The following is a 19,666-nucleotide window of genomic DNA, read 5'->3' as shown; positions in this document are numbered from 1 at the left end:
AGATCTTTGAGGGCTGCAAATTCTTGCTTCAATGTGTCAAAATCTTTGGTGATCTTGTCTTTAAATTCATTGAATTCTTGAGACATCTTTTGAATTTCTCCTTGAATTTCCAATTCCCACTTTTCCTCTATTCTATTAATCTTGTTTGCAATCCAAACTCTGAACTCGATTTCTGACATCTCCACCATCTGTTTATGAATGGGATCTTCAGTTATATCTGCCATATCTTTCCTTGGGGGCAGGGGTTAATCTATTCTGGTTATTCATGTTATCAGAGTTTTTCTGCTGATTTCACCCCATGATTATTTTACACTGTTTGACTAGATGAGTGGATAAAGAAAAGTTGGGTTCGGGGCTTCAGGTTATGTGATTAACCAGCCCTTTGCCCAAAAGCTGGGACTGGTGTCTGTACCTTTTCCCCTGGAGCTTTTCCAACGATCCATACAGTTCGTTGTACAGATTCATTGTACAGTTCGTTGAGAAACTGGGGACCTGCTTGGTGTGGTGGGGCTAAGTGGCTCTGACTTGTTTTCAGCTGTCTCTGTCCGACTCTAGTGAATCAGTTACTCTGGGTTGAAGTCTCAGCTGTGGAGAAATACCAGCAATTAAGTCACCTCGCCCCCCCATAGGCAACAATTGGAAAAGGAAAATCAAACCTTCCTACAACCATACACCCAGGGGACCACTTGGATAGTCCTCGGGCAATTGGCCCAGTTCAAGAGGTCCAAATCAATTGTCTCAGTCAGCACCTGTCTCTGGTGGGAGAGTTTAAAAGGTCTCTGGCAACTAGATCGCAGGGGTCTACTGACAACTCAACTCAAATATGGCTTGCTTCGGTGCTCCATGAGGTCAGGAGGACCCACCCATCAAATAGATTAGTCTGGGAAAGTTGATGCCTCCTTCCCACCTTGCACCTCTGTCACACCCAGTCACTAATAACCCCTCAGGGCTGTGACCCAGTTGCCTCCAATGAGCAGATACTCCAGGGGTTTGCACCTGCCTGAATCACAGGGAGATCTATGTCTCCTCAGCCAGGCCGTTGCTCTCTGCCACTATCATGCAGGGGGAGGTGAGGCCTGACAACCTCCGGCGCTTGATGGAGGCTGGGGCTGTTCACTCAGTCCAGCCTCACCCCTGATTGATGTTACTGAAGAACAGAACAACTTTGTGGAATTTGTTTCTGTCCCTGCTAAATTCCCCTGCAGAAGAGAAGCTGTTTTGAGTTCACAGAACCTGCACTTCAGGCCCTGTCTTGCTGCTGCCCGGTAGCACATTAGCTATCAGTGCTAGCCTCCTGCCCTACTTTGTCTAGGCTGATGATCCCCTGAGGGCCAGGTGCATCTTAGGCTCAGTAAAGTGGTCCTCTGAATCAGCCCCGCCCTGGGAATCTGCCAGCTCTGTGTGTGCATTTTCCAGTCCCCACACTCCACCCAGGCCGGTACCACCTCAGGCAAACCCTTTACTCATGGGGCCTGCGTTTCTGTCCCAGATATTTTCTGCCAGTGGATGCCACCGGAGAAGATGCCTGGCCTCCTCTGGTTGCCCAGAGAGATGAGGGTGTGACTCCAGTATATCCAGGGGTGAGCCCTATTGTTGCCAAAAATGGCTGCTGCTCTGCACCTCAGGGCACCGCCGCTCTGGTGTGGTTCCCTCTCAGCCGACCGTCCTCTCCTCACTCTCATGTCACAGAATCAGCACTGGCCATCAGCAGTCCAGGCCCTGTCCACACCTCTTGAGATAATACCCAAGAATCTGGACTCCTGAGGGACAGGCTTCTCAGAGTGAGAGTGGAGGGGAGTGCTGGGAGCTCGGAATTGCAGGTAGAGGATATATATAGTTTTATGTTTGGCAGGAGAGCGCCATGGCACCCTAGTAGGGAAAGTAGGTCTAGATTTTAGAGGGTCTTTCCTGTGGGATATATTGGGAGGACTTTTGAACTCTGCTCGTTTATGAGGTACTCTGAGCTGTTCTTATGGGGGAGGGGACTCCCATCTGCTTGGTGATGGATTTTATACATTTTGTTTGTATTTTTGGGGTTGCAACTTGCCTCAGTGGGGTTGATTTGCATTCTTCAACCTTCTCTCTTGGCACAGCTCTAATCCGCCAGGTTACTTGCTAAATTTCTATCCTTTATCTCTCCTTCTGGACGGGAGCCTCTGTGGAAACCATCTGTTTTTCTTTTTCTTTTCCTTTTTTCTTTTTTTTTTTTTTTCGATAACAGAGTCTATCCCTCAGTAGAGTGCTGTGGCATCATAGCTCACAGCAACCTCAAACTCCTGGGCTCAAGCGATTCTCTTGCTTCAGCCTCCCATGTAGCTGGGACTACAGGTGCCCACCACGATGCCCGGCCAGTTTTTGGTTGTAGCTGTCATTGTTTTTTGGCAGGCCCGGGCTGGATTCAAACCTGCCAGCTCTTGTGTATGTGGCTGGAGCCTTAGCTGCTTGAGCTACAGGCACCAAGCCAGTTTTTCATTTTTAGTAGAGACAGAGGTCTTGTTCTTGCTCAGGCTAGTCTTGAACTGAACTCAAGCAGTCCGCCTGCCTCAGCCTCCCAGAGTGCTCCTTTATCTGTTTTGACGCATGAACTGGAAACTTAATTCTCAGTAAGGAAACCTACAGAGTTATTGTGTGTAGAAACTCTCTGTGGGCCACACCTATAATCTTAGCACTCTGAAAGGCCAAAGCAGGAAGATCATAAGTTCAGGAGTTCAAGACCAGCCTGAGCAAGATAGAAAAAATTAGCTCATTGCATGTTTTTTTTTTTTTTTGTAGAGACAGTCTCACTTTATGGCCCTCTGTAGAGTGCCGTGGCCTCACACAGCTCACAGCAACCTCCAACTCCTGGGCTTAAGCGATTCTCTTGCCTCAGCCTCCCGAGCAGCTGGGACTACAGGCGCCCACCACAACACCCGGCTATTTTTTTGGTTGCAGTTTGGCCGGGGCCGGGTTTGAACCCGCCACCCTCAGTATATGGGGCCGGCACCTTACCAACTAAGCCACAGGCACCGCCCAGCTCATTGCATCTTGTCCCAGGAAGCCGAGGCAGTAGGATCACTTGAGCCCAGGAGTTTGGTGTTGTGATCTATGAAGATACTACTATTCTCTAACCAGGGCAACAGAGCAAGATTCTGCCAAAAAAGCAAACAACGACAGACTAACAAAAACCTCTCTGTGTAGTCATCTGTATTTGTTAGGAATATCTGAAATGCAGTGTTAATCATCAGGGTAAGCATGAGACATATAAATCTTCAGCCTATAATATGAAAGGACTTAGTTGAAATTATGTGGGCATTGCCAATTTCCACAAAAAGCTTTGTGAAAGCCCATTTTCATTCACTGAGGAATATCTTGGGATGAACTTGAGTTTTTATTAGGTTATTGTGGGTAGCTATGACTCATTACTAAGCTACAAGAGCCAAATTCATTCTGGTTTCAGGGAGAACTCTATTCATAGTTCTAAAGTGTACTAATCCAATTTGCCACCTTTATGAATTTTTCACTAAATATAAAGTACAATTGCTTGTCAGTTAACAATTACTTAGGGTTTAATGTTTCACAAAGGCACAGCAATAAGATGCTATAGAAGTCTCCTTTGTCTGGTTATCAATTGACTGTAAACAGGTTTGGGGGAGGGAAAGGCACACACTAGAAGATATACATAACAACGTTTTCATGCCAGATTTGTAGTCCGTTTATGCAGGTAAAAAGCTAATTCTTAAAGAGCCATTTGTCTTCCACCTCATTCCATTCCAAACCCAGGCTCTCTAGGCAGTAGAGCTTGCTGTCCTCTGTCAGATAATATAGAAATATGTGGCATCACTTACATTAAATTCTGCATCGCATTGCAAAATTAATCACATCTGAAAATCAGAACAATTTAAAAGCTATGAAATAAAATTTTACCATATATAAAGAGACTACAAAGTGAAGGGTATCCATATTTTTATTTTTGATCTTTTTTCCAGGGATTATTTTAAATATTTAAAACAATGGACCAAAAAGTCATAGTATTACAAGAGAAAAGACTGCATAACTCTTTGCTATCTCTGAAAGCACTAAAACCCAAATGTTGGCAATCAAATACAAAAGATAGCTGACCACTAATAACAAAATTCTGTTACAAGCCACCTTGATACATTCCAGTGGCTGCTGAGGAAAATTTAAATACCTTCATAAAACTGGCAAAGAAAATGTTAAAAGTTCTTGGGGGTATGTGCATTGGATTGAAGAGCTCCAATGGGCTTTTTTTCCTGCACAGAAAACTCTTGTGCTTCCCAAGTATAATAGCATAGTGGATTTAAAGCTAATTACATACACTTGACAAGCAGCTATTTCTAAATATGGGTGTTGTATAAGATAATGCCTTTTAGAAAAGCAGAAGCCCATACTCCATTTCAAGGAAGACTGGGACAACATCTTTTATACACTAAATGGGAAACCTCGAGCTTGAGGTTTAAGTGAGCCAGTCGCTGAGCTGGTGGCCAACTCAGCCATCATTAAGCATTTATAATGTGGAAAAATTGCCATTATTAATGTCCTCTTCACTGTCACTTGCTCTTGCCAGACTGTCGAGAGAGTGATTGAAGTGTTCTTGCTGGTCAGAAGAAACTGCTCCAAAGAACATGCAAGAAAACTGGAGGGGAAAAGTAAACTACATTGTTAATTCCAAAGTGAGAATTTCTTCATTAAATGCTCCAGGTGACAGCCCCTTTCCAAAAGGGTGGCTAATGTGGCATCCTTATCTTATTAGTAATGGACACCCAGAACCTTTATTACTGGCCCGACACATCCTTTTTTTTTTTTGAAGACAAAGCCTCAAGCTGTCACCCTGGGTAGAGTGCTGTAGCATCACAGCTTACAGCAACCTCCAACTCCTGGGCTCAAGTGATTGTCTTGCCTCTGCCTCCCAAGTAGCTGGGACTACAGGCACCTGCCACAATGCCCGGCTATTTTTTGGTTGCAGCCGTCATTGTTGTTTGGTGGGCCCAGGCTGGATTCGAACCCACAAGCTCAGGTGTATGTGGCTGGCGCCTTAGCCGCTTGAGCCGAGCTAAAATAGTGTGATTCTGGCGTCACACAGCTCACAGCAACCTCCAACTCCTGGGCTTAGGTGATTCTCTTGCCTTAGCCTCCCGAGTAGCTGGGACTACAGGCGCCCGCCACAACTCCAGGCTATTTTTTGTTGTTGTTGCAGTTTGGCCAGGGCCGGGTTTGAACCCACCACCCTCGGTATATGGGGCGGCACCCTACCCACTGAGCCACAGGCGCCGCCCTGGCCTGACACATCCTAAAAGCAAACCCTTCCCTGACTTGAAAGACACTGATTATCTTCAGTTTGGGATCATTAGACTGCTGTTCACTCCCCCATTTGCACCATCAAAACTTCACCAGGACTGTAATAGAAGAAGACAAAGGGAGTTTCGGCAGGCTGATGTGGGTGAATGGAGCCATTTTCTCCCTTCCCCTCTGCTAGGGCAGAAGCCACCTTTCCAGACTAAAGCCAGCCCTTCCTGCCTCTGCATCCCAGCCCCTCCCATGCCTCTCTTCTTCTAGACAAGAATGTCTCCCATCTTTAAAATACAGAAATAATCTAACCTCATCCCTCTCCCCCCTCCAGCTAGCACCTTATCGCCCCTTATTCTAGCCCTATCTAAAAAAAGCTTCTGGCCTCTTCATCAAAACTGTTATTATTGTCACCAAAATTTGCCAGATCCTCTAAGTCAGTGCCTGTTTTCCATCTTCATCCCATTTGATATTCCCGCTAACACTTCTAATGACTTCCTCATGCCGTAATTATCCTGGCTGCTCTTGGCTCAGCTGGATTGCCCTTTTCTAACCAGTCTTTGACCCAAGGTTTTGCAACCTCAGCACTACTGCTATTTGGGACAGGATGATTCTTTGTGGTGGGGCCTGTCCTGAACTTTGGAAGATGGTGGGCAACATCACTGCTAGTACTCACTTCCTGGGTTGTAACATCTAAAATGTCTCCAGACACTGTCTGAGGTCCCCAGGGGGGTATAATCATCCCTAGTTGAGAACCACTGCTTTCAATGATGGCATGGAAGACTTCTTTTCTGTCCCCCTCCCTAAGAGATTTCATCCATTCCCTGGCTGAAATTACCACCTGTATGCCAGGGAGTCTCAAGTTACAATCTGAACATCCACCCACAGATTCTACTACCTATTTGATTTCTGCAACTTAACATGCCCAAACTGGATTATCTTAGTAAGCCTTGAACATGGTTCTCCAAACCTAAGTCACCCTTGATAGCTCCTTTTACTTTGACCCTCATAACAATCCATTAACAAGTTCTGCCAATTTAGCTGGTTTTCTCCAATTCTCATCTAAGGAATCCCCACCTTTCAAGGTGCCATAACTGGATGACCATTCTTGCCTTACTGTCCTCCACCACAGCTGCAGCTAAAGTTACCTTGCAAACACTGAATTCTGTCAGGCCTCTCTGTTAAAACCCTTCAAATACTGGGCAGCACCCATAGCTCAGTGGGTAGGGTGCCAGCCACCTACACTGGGGCTGACAGATTCCAACCTGGCTCAGGCCTGATAAACAACAATGACAACTACAACAAAAAAATAGCTGGGGGTTATGGCGGACACCTGTAGTCCCAGCTACTTGGGAGGCTGAGGCAAGAGAATCACTTAAGCCCAAGAGTTGGAGGTTGCTGTGAGCTGTGATGCCATAGTACTCTACCCAGGGCAACAGCTTGAGGCTCTATCTCAAAAAAAAAAAAAAAAAGAAAGAAAGAAAGAAAAGAAAAAAGAAAGTCATGTACTATTTTTGCAACTTTTGAAAAGTCTGACATTTTAAAATGAATAGCTAACAAATGAATAAAAATACTATGATAAGGGGGGCGGAGACAAATCAGCCAACTTTCCACAGAGGCTCCCATCCAGAAGGAGAGTTAAAGGACAGAAATTTAGCAAGTAACCTGGTGGATTAGACCTGCACCAAGAGAGAAGGTTGAAGAACACACATCAACCCTGCTGAGGCGAGCTGCGACCCCAAGGATACAAACAAAAGGTACAAAATCCATCACCAAGTGGATGGGAGTCCCCTCCCCCATGAGAATGGCTCGGAGTGCCCCACAAACAAACGAGCAAAGTTCAAAGGCCCTCCCTCTACAGTCCATGGGAGAGACCCTCTAAAAACTGGACCTACCTCCCCTATTAGGGTGCCACGGCGTTCTCCTGCCAGGCATAAAACTGTACAAAACTGTATATATTCTCTACCTGCAACTCTTGAGCTCCCAGCACTCCCCTCCACTCTCACTCTGAGGTCTGGAAGCCTGTCCCCCAGGAGTCCAGATTCTTGGGTGATTTCTCGAGGGGTGTGGACAGGGCCTAAACTGCAGCTGGTCAGTGCTGACTCTGCAGCACGGGAGTGAGGAGAGGATGGTTGGCTGAGAGGGAACCATGCCAGAGCGGCGGTGCCCCGAGGCACAGAGCAGCAGCCAACTTTTGGCAACAATAGGGCTCACTCCCGGATATTCCAAAGCCACACCCCCTGTCTCCCTGGGCAACCAGAGGAGGCCGGGCATCTACTCCGGTGGCAATTACCATGGAACAGATCTGGGACGGAAACGCAGACCCCGTGAGTAAAGGGTTTGCCTCAGGTGGTACCGGCCTGGGTGGAGCGTGGGGACTAGAAACGCACGCGCAGAGCCAGAAAGTTCCCAGGGTGGGACTGACCCAGAGGACCGTCTTACTGAGCCTAAGACACACCCAGCCCTCAGGGGATCGTCAGCCTATAGACAAAGGAAGACAGGTGGCTAGAACTGACAGCTAACTGAATACAAACCTGCAGGAGCAAAGACAGGCCTGAGGCGCAGGCTCTGGGAACTCAAAACAGCTTCTCTTCTGCAGGGGAATTTATCAGGGACAGAAACAAATTCCTGCAAAGTTGTTCTGTTCTGTTCTGTCAGTAACATCAATCAGGGGCAGGGCTGGAACTGAGTGAACACCCCCAAGCCTCCATCAAGTGCCCGAGGTTATCAGGCCTCACCTCCCCCTGCTAGATAGAGGCATAGCGCAGCAGCCTGGCTGAGCAGAAATAGACTTCCTTGTGATTCAGGCAGGTGCAAACCCCTGGAGTATCTGTTCACTATAGGCAACTGGGTCACAGCCCTGCGGGGCTATCAGTGACTGGGTCTGACAGAGGTGCAAGGTGGGGAAGGAGGCATCATCCTTCCCAGACTGATCTATTTGCTGGGTGCGTCCTCCTGACTCCACGGAGCACTGGAGCAAGCCATATCTGAGTAGTTACCAGACCCCTGCGATCCAGTTGCCAGAGACCTTTTAAACTCTCCCACCTGAGACAGGTGCTGACTGAGACAATTGATTTGGACTTTTTGAACTGAGCCAATCACCCAAGGACTACTCAGGTAGTGCCCTGGGTGTGTGGTTGTAGGAAGGTTTGATTTTCCTTTTCCAATTATTGCCTGTGGGGGGGCGAGGTGACTTAATTGCTGGTATTTCTCCACAGCTGAGACTTCAACCCAGAGTAACTGATTCACTAGAGTCGAACAGAGACCAGCTGAAAACAAGACAGAACCACTTAGCCCCACCACACCAAAGAGGTCCCCAGTTTCTCAGGCCATAGCGCTGTATGGGTCCTCGACAAAGCTCCAGGGGAAAAATCAAACAGTGTAAAACAATCATGGGGTGGAATCAGTGGAAAAACTCTGGTAACATGAATAACCAGAATAGATCAACCCCCCACCCCAAAGAAAGATATGGCAGATGTTACTGAAGATTCCATTCATAAACAGCTGGCTGAGATGTCAGAAATTGAATTCAGAATTTGGATTGCTAACAAGATTAATAGAATGGAGGAAAATTTGGAATTAGAAATTCGAGTGGCAATTCAAAAGTTGGAATTAGAAACTTGAGGAGAAATTCAAAAGTTGTCTCAAGAATTTAAAAAATTTAAAGAGAAAACCACCAAAGATTTTGATGCACTGAAGCAAGAATTGGCAGCCCTCAAAGATCTGAAAAATACAGTAGAAGCCCTCAGTAACAGAGTGGACCAAGCAGAAGAAAGATTTCTGACATTGAAAACAAAGCCTTTGAACGCTCCCAAACTCTCAAAGAGGAAGAGAAATGGAGAGCTAAAAACAGATCATTCTCTCAGAGAGCTCTGGGATAATTTGAAGAAGGCTAATATCTGCCTCATTGGAATCCCTGAAAGCAATGAAGAGGCTTTCTGCATGAAATTATGAAAGAGAATTTTCCAGACATGCCAAGAGATTCTGAAATTCAGATAGCAGACAGTTTCAGAACCCCAGCACAACTCAACCTGAATAAGACATCCCCCAGGCATATCATAATTACTTCACTAAAGTTAATATGAAGGAGAAAATTCTGAAAGCTGCCAGATGTAAGAAAACCATTACCTATTCAGGGAAGAATATTAGAATGACTGCAGATCTCTCTGCTGAAACCTTTCAAGCCTGAAGAAGGTGGTCATCAACTTTTAATCTAAAACAAAATAACTTTCAACCCCGGATCCTGTATCCAGCTAAACTGAGTTTCATTTATGATGGAGAAATTAAATACTTTAATGACATTCATATGTTGAAGAAATTTGCCATAACCAAACCAGCTCTTCAGGATATTCTCAGACCTATCATCCATAATGACCAACCCAATCCTATACCACAAAAGTAAACTCACTCAGAAACTTCAGATCAAACTCCAATTTCCACACTGGTGAAAGGATTAAAAATCCCCACTGGACTTTTGAAAAACTTGATACCCAAAACTTCACAGACTTATCAATATTCTCCATTAATGTGAATGGCTTAAACTGTCCTCTAAAGAGGCATAGGTTAGCTGACTGGATACAAAAACTCAGGCCAGATATTTGTTGCATACAAGAGTCACATCTTAACTTAAAAGATAAATACAGACTCAGGGTGAAAGGATGGTCATCCATATTTCAGGCAAATGGTGATCAGAAAAAAGCAGGTGTTGCAATTTTATTTGCAGATACAATAGGCTTTAAACCAACAAAAGTAAGGAAGGACAAGAATGGTCACTTCATATTTTTTGTTTGCTTGTTTGTTTGTTTGTTTTTTTGTAGAGACAGAGTCTCACTGTACCACCCTCGGGTAGAGTGCCATGGCGTCACACGGCTCACAGCAACCTCTAACGCTTGGGCTTACGCGATTCTCTTGCCTCAGCTTCCCGAGCAGCTGGGACTACAGGCGCCCGCCACAACGCCCAGCTATTTTTTTGTTGCAGTTTGGCCGGGGCTGGGTTTGAACCCGCCACCCTCGACATATGGGGCCGGCGCCCTACTCACTGAGCCACAGGCGCCGCCGGTCACTTCATATTTGTTAAGGGTAATACTCAATATGATGAGATATCAATTATTAATATCTATGCACCCAACCAGAATGCACCTCAATTTATAAGAGAAACTCTAACAGACATGAGCAACTTGATTTCCTCCAGCTCCATAATAGTCGGAGATTTCAACACTCCTTTGGCAGTGTTGGATCGATCCTCCAACAAGAAGCTGAGCAAAGAAATCTTAGATTTAAACCTAACCATCCAACATTTGGATTTAGCAGACATCTACAGAACATTTCATCCCAACAAAACTGAATACACATACTTCTCATCAGCCCATGGAACTTACTCCAAAATTGATCACATCAAAGGTCACAAGTCTAACCTCAGTTAATTTAAAGGAATATAAATTATTCCATGCATCTTCTCAGACCACCATGGAATAAAACTTGAGCTGAGTAACAACAGAAATCTGCAAACTCATACAAAAACATGGAAGTTAAATAACCTTATGATGAATGATAGCTGGGTCAGAGATGAGATTAAGAAGGAAACCGCCAAATTTTTGGAACAAAATGACAATGAAGACATGAATTATCAGAATCTCTGGGATACCACAAAGGCAGTCTTAAGAGCGAAATTTATAGCACTGCAAGCCTTCCTCAAGAAAACGAAAAGAGAGGAAGTTAACAACTTAATGGGACATCTTAAGCAACTGGAAAAGAAAGGATGTTCCACCCCCAAACCCAGTACAAGAAAAGAAATAACCAAAATTAGAGCAGAATTAAATGAAATTGAAAACAAAAGAATTACACAACAGATCAATAAATCAAAAAGTTGGTTTTTTGAAAAGGTCAATAAAATAGATAAACCTTTGGCCAACCTAATCAGGAAAAAAAGTAAAATATCTAATCTCATCAATCAGAAACGACAAAGACGAAATAACAAAAGACACCTCAGAAATTCAAAAAATCTTTTTTTTTTTTTATTTTATTGTTGGGGATTCATCGAGGGTACAATAAGCCAGGTTACACTGATTGCATTTGGTAGGTAAAGTCCCTCTTGCAATCATGTCTTGCCCCCAGGTGTGGCATGCACCAAGGCCCCACCCCCCTCCCTCCTTCCCTCTCTCTGCTTTTCCTTCCCCCCCATAACCTTACTTGTCATTAATTGTCCTCATATCAAAATTGAGTACATAGGATTCATGCTTCTCCATTCTTGTGATGCTTTGCTGAGAATAATGTCTTCCACTGCCATCCAGGTTAATACGAAGGATGTAAAGTCTCTATTTTTTTTAATAGCTGAATAGTATTCCATGGTATATATATACCACAGCTTGTTAATCCATTCCTGGGTTGGTGGGCATTTAGGCTGTTTCCACATTTTGGCAATTGTAAATTGAGCTGCAATAAATAGTCTAGTACAAGTGTCCTTATGATAAAAGGATTTTTTTCCTTCTGGGTAGATGCCCAGTAATGGGATTGCAGGATCAAATGGGAGGTCTAGCTTGAGTGCTTTGAGGTTTCTCCATACTTCCTTCCAGAAAGGTTGTACTAGTTTGCAGTCCCACCAGCAGTGTAAAAGTGTTCCCTTCTCTCCACATCCACGCCAGCATCTGCAGTTTTGAGATTTTGTGATGTGGGCCATTCTCACTGGGGTTAGATGATATCTCAGGGTTGTTTTGATTTGCATTTCTCCAATATATAGAGATGATGAACATTTTTTCATGTGTTTGTTAGCCATTCGTCTGTCATCTTTAGAGAAAGTTCTATTCATGTCTCTTGCCCATTGATATATGGGATTGTTGGCTTTTCTCATGTGGATTAATTTGAGTTCTCTATAGATCCTAGTTATCAAGCTTTTGTCTGATTGAAAATATGCAAATATCCTTTCCCATTGTGTAGGTTGTCTCTTTGCTTTGGTTATTGTCTCCTTAGCTGTACAAAAGCTTTTCAGTTTAATGAAGTCCCATTTGTTTATTTTTGTTGTTGTTGCAATTGCTATGGCAGTCTTCTTCATGAAGTCTTTCCCCAGGCCAATATCTTCCAGTGTTTTTCCTATGCTTTCTTGGAGGATTTTTATTGTTTCATGCCTTAAATTTAAGTCCTTTATTCATCTTGAATCAATTTTTGTGAGTGGGGAAAGGTGTGGGTCCAGTTTCAGTCTTTTACATGTAGACATCCAGTTCTCCCAACACCATTTATTGAATAGGGGGTCTTTCCCCCAAGGTATGTTCTTGTTTGGTTTATCGAAGAGTAGGTGGTTGTAAGATGTTAGTTTCATTTCTTGGTTTTCAATTCGATTTCTATTGTCTATGTCTCTGTTTTTGTGCCAGTACCATGCTGTCTTGAGCACTATGGCTTTGTAGTACAGACTAAAATCTGGTATGCTGATGCCCCCAGCTTTATTTTTATTACTAAGAACTGCCTTAGCTATACGGGTTTTTTTCCGGTTCCATACAAAACGCAGAATCGTTTTTTCCAAATCTTGAAAGTACAATGTTGGTATTTTGATAGGAATGGCATTGAATAGGTAGATTGCTTTGGGAAGTATAGACATTTTAACAATGTTAATTCTTCCCATCCATGAGCATGGTATGTTCTTCCATTTGTTAATATCCTCTGCTATTTCCTTTCTGAGGATTTCATAGTTTTCTTTATAGAGGTCCTTCACCTCCTTCGTTAGGTATACTCCTAGGCATTTCATTTTCTTTGAAACTATGGTGAAGGGAGTTGTGTCCTTAATTAGCTTCTCATCTTGACTGTTATTGGCGTATACAAAGGCTACTGACTTGTGGACATTGATTTTATATCCTGAAACATTACTATATTTTTTGATGACTTCTAGGAGTCTTGTGGTTGAGTCTTTGGGGTTCTCTGAGTATAAGATCATGTCGTCAGCAAAGAGGGAGAGTTTGACCTCCTCTGCTCCCATTTGGATTCCCTTTATTTCCTTGTCTTGCCTAATTGTATTGGCTAGAACTTCCAGCACTATGTTGAATAGTAAAGGTGACAGAGGACAACCTTGTCCGGTTCCAGTTCTAAGAGGAAAAGCTTTCAGTTTTACTCCATTTAGTAAAATATTGGCTGTGGGTTTGTCATAGATAGCGTCAATCAGTTTTAGAAATGTGCCACCTATGCCTATACTCTTCAGTGTCCTAATTAGAAAAGGATGCTGGATTTTATCAAATGCTTTTTCTGCATCTATTGAGAGGATCATGTGATCTTTATTTTTGCCTCTGTTAATATGGTGGATAATGTTTATGGACTTGCATATGTTAAACCAGCCTTGCATCCCTGGGATGAAGCCTACTTGATCATGATGAATGACTTTTTTGATGATAAGCTGTAATCTATTGGCTAGGATTTTGTTCAGAATTTTTGCATCTATATTCATGAGTGAGATTGGTCTGAAATTCTCCTTTTTGTTTGGGTCTTTTCCTGTTGTGGTATCAGGTTGATGTTTGCTTCATAGAATGTTTTGGGGAAGATTCCTTCTTCCTCAATTTTTTGGAATAATTTCTGCAGTACAGGAATAAGCTCTTCCTTGAAGGTTTGATAGAATTCTGGAGTGAAGCCATCTGGACCAGGGCATTTTTTGGTTGGAAGATTTTTTTATTGTTTCTTTGATCTCAGTGCTTGAAATTGGTCTGTTCAGGAGCTCTATTTCTTCCTGGCTGAGTCTAGGGAGAGGGTGTGATTCCAAATATTTATCCATTTCCTTCACATTGTCAAATTTCTGGGCATAGAGTTTCTGGTAGTATTCAGAGATGATCTCTTGTATCTCTGTGGGATCAGTTCTTATTTCCCCTTTATCATTTCTGATTGAGGTTACTAGAGATTTTACTTTTCTATTCCTCGTTAGTCTGGCCAATGGTTTATCTATTTTATTTATTTTTTTCAAAAAACCAACTTCTTGTTTCATTAATTTTCGGAATGATTCTTTTGTTTTCAATTTCATTGGTCTCTGATTTGATTTTGGATATTTCTTTTCTTCTACTGAGTTTAGGCTTAGATTGTTCTTCTTTTTCCAATTCCATAAGATGGCTTGTGAGATTGTTGATGCGCTCTCTTTCTGTTTTTCGAATGTAGGCATCTAAAGCGATGAATTTTCCTCTCAAAACTGCTTTTGCAGTATCCCACAGGTTTTGGTAGCTTGTGTCTTCATTGTTGTTATGCTCAAGGAAGTTAATGATTTCCTGTTTTATTTCTTCCTGCACCCATCTGTTATTCAACAGAAGATTGTTTAATTTCCATGCCTTTGGGTGGGGTCGAGCATTTTTGTTAGAGTTGAGTTCCACCTTTAGTGCCTTATGGTCTGAGAAGATACAAGGTAAAATTTCAATTCTTTTGATTCTGTTGATATTTGTTTTGTGTCCCAGGATATGATCAATTTTGGAGAATGTTCTATGGGGTGATGAGAAGAATGTATATTCTTTATCTTTGGGGTGGAGTGTTCTATATGCGTCTATCAAGCACAGTTGTTCTAGGATTTAAATCTCTTATATCTTTGTTTAATTTCTGTTTAGAGGATCTGTCCAGCTCTGTAAGAGGAGTGTTAAAGTCCCCTGTTGTTATGGTATTATCAGATATCATATTGCTCAGACTGAGTAAGGTCTGTTTCAAGAATCTGGGAGCATTTAAATTGGGTGCATAAATATTTAGAATTGAAACGTCTTCTTGTTGTATTTTTCCCTTGACCAATATAAAGTGACCATCTTTGTCTTTTTTGACTTTGTTGCTTTAAATCCACATGTATCTGAAAATAAGATTGCAACTCGTCTTTTCTTCTGAATGCCATTTGCCTGAAAAATTGTCTTCCAACCCTTGACTCGGAGTTTTAATTTGTCTTTTGAAGCCAGGTGTGTTTCTTGCAGACAGCAAAAGGATGGCTTGTGTTTTTTAATCCAGTCAGCCAATCTATGTCTCTTCAGTGGGGAATTCAAGCCATTAACATTTATTGAGATAATTGATAAGTGTGGTAGTATTCTATTCGTCTTATTTTTGTGAGAGTCCATTGCTTAGTTTTATCTTGTGCATCAGTGTGGAGGTTAGGTTCTGTCCTTTAATTTCTGAGTTCTTACTTTGCTGCTGATCCATTGTGGTGGTCAGTGTGCAGAACAGGTTGAAGTATTTCCCGTAGAGCTGGTCTTGTTGTGGCGAATTTCCTCAATGTTTGTATATCCGTAAGTGATTTGATTTCTCCGTCAATTTTGAAGCTTAGCTTAGCAGGGTACAGAATTCTGGGCTGGAAATTGTTCTGTTTAAGTAGATTAAAGGTAGATGACCATTGTCTTCTTGCTTGGAAAGTTTCATTAGAGAAGTCTGCGGTCACTCTGATGGATTTGCCCCTGTAGGTCAACTGGCACTTACTCCTGGCAGCTTGCAGAATCTTTTCTTTTGTCTTGACTTTGGACAGGTTCATCACAATGTGTCTTGGAGAAGCTCGGTTAGAGTTGAGGCGACCTGGGGTCCGATATCCCTCTGAAAGCAGTGTGTCAGAATCTTTGGTGATATTTGGGAAATTTTCTTTTATAATATTCTCTAGTATGGCTTCCATTCCTCTGGGGCATTCTTCTTCCCCTTCTGGAATTCCTATAACTCGTATGTTGGAACGCTTCATAAAGTCCCATAATTCTAACAGTGAACGTTCTGCTTTCTCTCTCTTCTTTTCTGCCTCTTTTACTATCTGAGTTATCTCAAGAACTTTGTCTTCTACCTCTGAAATTCTTTCTTCTGCATGGTCTAACCTGTTGCTGATACTTTCCATTGCATCTTTAAGTTCCCTAATTGACTGTTTCAGTTCCTTCAGGTCTGCTATATCCTTTTTATATTCTTCATATCGTTCATCTCTTATTTGATTGTTTTTGGATTTCCTTTTGGTTATTTTCCAGTTTATTAGCAGTTTCCTTCATTGTTTCCATCATTTCTTTCATTGCTTTCTTTTTTTTTTTTTTTTGGTAGAGACAGAGTATCACTTTATGGCCCTCGGTAGAGTGCCATGGCATCACACAGCTCACAGCAACCTCCAACTCCTGGGCTTAAGCGATTCTCTTGCCTCAGCCTCCTGAGTAGCTGGGACTACAGGCGCCCGCCACAACGCCCAGCTTTTTTTTTGGTTGCAGTTCAGCTGGGGCCGGGTTTGAACCCGCCACCCTCGGTATATGGGGCCGGCGCCTTACCGACTGAGCCACAGGCGCCGCCCTCTTTCATTGTTTTCAACATGTGCATTCTAAATTCCCTGTCATTCCTAACATTTCTTTATAGGTGGAATCATCTACAGTAGCTACCTCATGGTCCCTTGGCGGGGTTGTTCTGGACTGGTCATCATGTTGCCTGGAGTTTTCTGCTGATTCTTCCTCATGAGTGATTTCTTTTATCTGTTTCCTTGCCCTAATTTTCCTTTCACTTCCTCTTGCTCTTTAAGTTCTCGTGCCTGTGGACGTTTTTCCACTGTTTTAGTCCTCCTCTTGGGGTCCAGAAGTCTCTCGCTGACTCCCTGTATCCTCACAGGGGTGATGATAGGCAGATCCCACCAGCCAGAGATGCCTGGAGTCCTATCTCCCCAGCCTCACGGTGCCCAGATGCAAGGAAGCTGTTACTCGGCCGCCATCTTGCTCCGCCTCTCCCCTCAAAAAATCTTTAAGGAATATTATAAGAAACTTTATTCTCAGAAATATGAAAATCTGAAGGAATTTGACCAATACTTGGAAGCATGTCACCTTCCAAGACTTAGCCAGAATCAAGTGGAAATGTTGAACAGGCCCATATCAAGTTCTGAAATAGCATCAACAATACAAAATCTCTCTAAAAAGAAAAGCCCGGAACCAGATCGCTTCATGTCAGAATTCTACCAAACCTTTAAAGAGGAACTAGTACCTATATTAACCTGTTCCAAAATGTAGAAAAAGAAGGAAGACTACCCAACACATTCTATGAAGGAAGCATCACCCTGATCCCCAAACCAGGAAAAGACCCAACTAGAAAAGAAAATTATAGACCATATCACTAATGAATATTGCTGGAAAAATATTCAACAAGATCCTAACAAACAGAATCCAGCAACACATCAAACAAATTATACATCATGACCAAGTCGGTTTTATCCCAGGGTCTCAAGGCTGGTTCAATATACATAAATCTATAAGTATAATTCAGCACATTAACAAATGAAAAACCAAAACCATATGATTCTCTCAATTGATGCAGAAAAAGCTTTTGATAATATCCAGCATCGCTTCATGATCAGAACACTTAAGAAAATTGGTATAGAAGGGACATTTCTTAAACTGATAGAGGCCATGTACAGCAAACCCACAGCCAATATCGTATTGAATGGAGTTAAATTGAAATCATTTCCACTCAGATCAGGAACCAGAAAAGGCTGCCCATTGTCTCCACTACTCTTTAACATTGTAATGGAAGTTTTAGCCACCGCAATTAGGGAAGAAAAGGTGATCAAACTATCCTTATAGGGTCAGAAGAGATCAAACTTTGGCTCTTCGCAGATGATATAACTGTATATCTGGAAAACACCAGGGATTATACTACAAAACTCTTAGAAGTGATCAGGAATACAGCAGTGTCTCAGGTTAAAAAATCAACATTCATAAATCCGTAGCCTTTATATATACCAACAATAGTCAAGCTGAAAAAACAGTTAAGGACTCTATTCCATTCACAGTAGTGCCAAAGAAGATGAAATATTTGAGAGTTTATCTAACAAAGGACGTGAAAGATCTGTATAAAGAGAACTATGAAACTCTAAGAAAAGAAATAGCTGAAAATGTTAGCAAATGGAAAAACATACCATGCTCATGGCTGGGAAGAATCAACATTGTTAAAATGTCCATACTACCCAAAGCAATATACAATTTTAATGCAATCCCGATTAAAGCTTGATCTTGAAAAAATAATACTTCGTTTTATATAGAATCATAAAAAACCTCGAATAGCGAAGACATTACTCAGAAATAAAAACAAAGCAGGAGGAATCACGCTATCAGTCCTCAGAGTATACTATAAATCAATAGTGATCAAAACAGCATGGTACTAGCACAAAAACAGAGAAGTAGATGTCTGGAACAGAATAGAGAACCAAGAGGTGAATCCAGCTACTTACCGTTATTTGATCTTTGACAAGCCAATTAAAAACATTCAGTGGGGAAAAGATTCCCTATTCAACAAATGGTGCTGGGTGAACTGGCTGGCAACCTGTAAGGCTGAAACTGGACCCACACCTTTCACCATTAACTAAGATAGACTCTCATTGGATTAAAGATTTAAACTTAAGACAGGAAACTATAAAAATACTAGAAGAAAGTGTAGGGAAAACTCTTGAAGAAATCGGTCTGGGTGAATATTTTATGAGGAGGACCCCCTGGCAATTGAAGCAGCTTCAAAAATACACTATTAGGACCTGATCAAACTAAAAAGCTTCTGCACAGCTAAGAACACATTAAGTAAAGCAAGCAAACAGCCCTCATAATTGTAGAAGATAGTTGCAGGTTATGTCTCCAACAAAGGTTTAATAACCAGAATCCACAGAGAACTCAAACATATAAGCAAGAAAAGAACAAGTGATCCCATTGCAGGCTGGGCAAGGGACTTGAAGAGAAACTTCTCTGAAGAAGACAGGTGCACGGCCTACGGACATATGGAAAAATGCTCATCATCTTTAATCATCAGAGAAATGCAAATCAAAACTACTTTGAGATATCATCTAACTCCAGTAAGATTAGCCCATATCACAAAATCCCAAGACCAGAGATATTGGCGTGGATGTGGAGAAAAGGGAACACTTCTACACTGCTGGTGGGAATGAAAATTAATACATTCCTTTTGGAAAGATGTTTAGAGAACACTTAGAGATCTAAAAATAGACCTGGCATTCAATCCTACAATTCCTCTACTAGGTATATACCCAGAAGACCAAAAATCACATTATAACAAAGATATTTGTACCAGAATGTTTATTGCAGCCCAATTTATAATTGCTAAGTCATGGAAAAAGCCCAAGTGCCCATCGATCCACGAATGGATTAATAAATTGTGGTATATGTACACCATGGACTATTTTGCAGCCTTAAAGAAAGATGGAGACTTTACCTCTTTCATGTTTGCATGGATGGAGCTGGAACATATTCTTCTTAGTAAAGTATCTCAAGAATGGAAGAAAAAGTATCTAATGTACTCAGCCCTACTATGAAACTAATTTATGGCTTTCACAGGAAAGCTATAACCCAGTTATAACCTAAGACTATGGGGAAGGGGAAGAGGGAGGGGAGGGAGGGTGGAGGGGGTGGAGGGAGGGTGATTGGTGGGATTATACCTGTGGTGCATCTTACAACGGTAT

General features: G+C 42.3%; 1 protein-coding gene across 1 annotated transcript in view; it reads right to left on the bottom strand.

The window, feature by feature from the left end:
• Window positions 1-4,054: 4,054 nt before the first annotated feature.
• RAD9B (RAD9 checkpoint clamp component B) overlaps window positions 4,055-19,666 on the bottom strand; it is a 40,202-nt gene continuing 24,590 nt past the window's right edge. The window contains exon 11 of the mRNA XM_053589571.1: window positions 4,055-4,633. Coding sequence (XP_053445546.1) covers window positions 4,505-4,633 — 129 coding nt within the window. The 3' untranslated portion in view covers window positions 4,055-4,504. The remainder of the gene's footprint in view (window positions 4,634-19,666) is intronic.

This window comes from Nycticebus coucang, chromosome 4 (genome assembly GCF_027406575.1).
Source record: "Nycticebus coucang isolate mNycCou1 chromosome 4, mNycCou1.pri, whole genome shotgun sequence".
NCBI lineage: Eukaryota > Metazoa > Chordata > Mammalia > Primates > Lorisidae > Nycticebus > Nycticebus coucang.
Note: the sequence above shows the minus strand (reverse complement) of the source record. Positions and strands in the feature narration are given on the sequence as shown.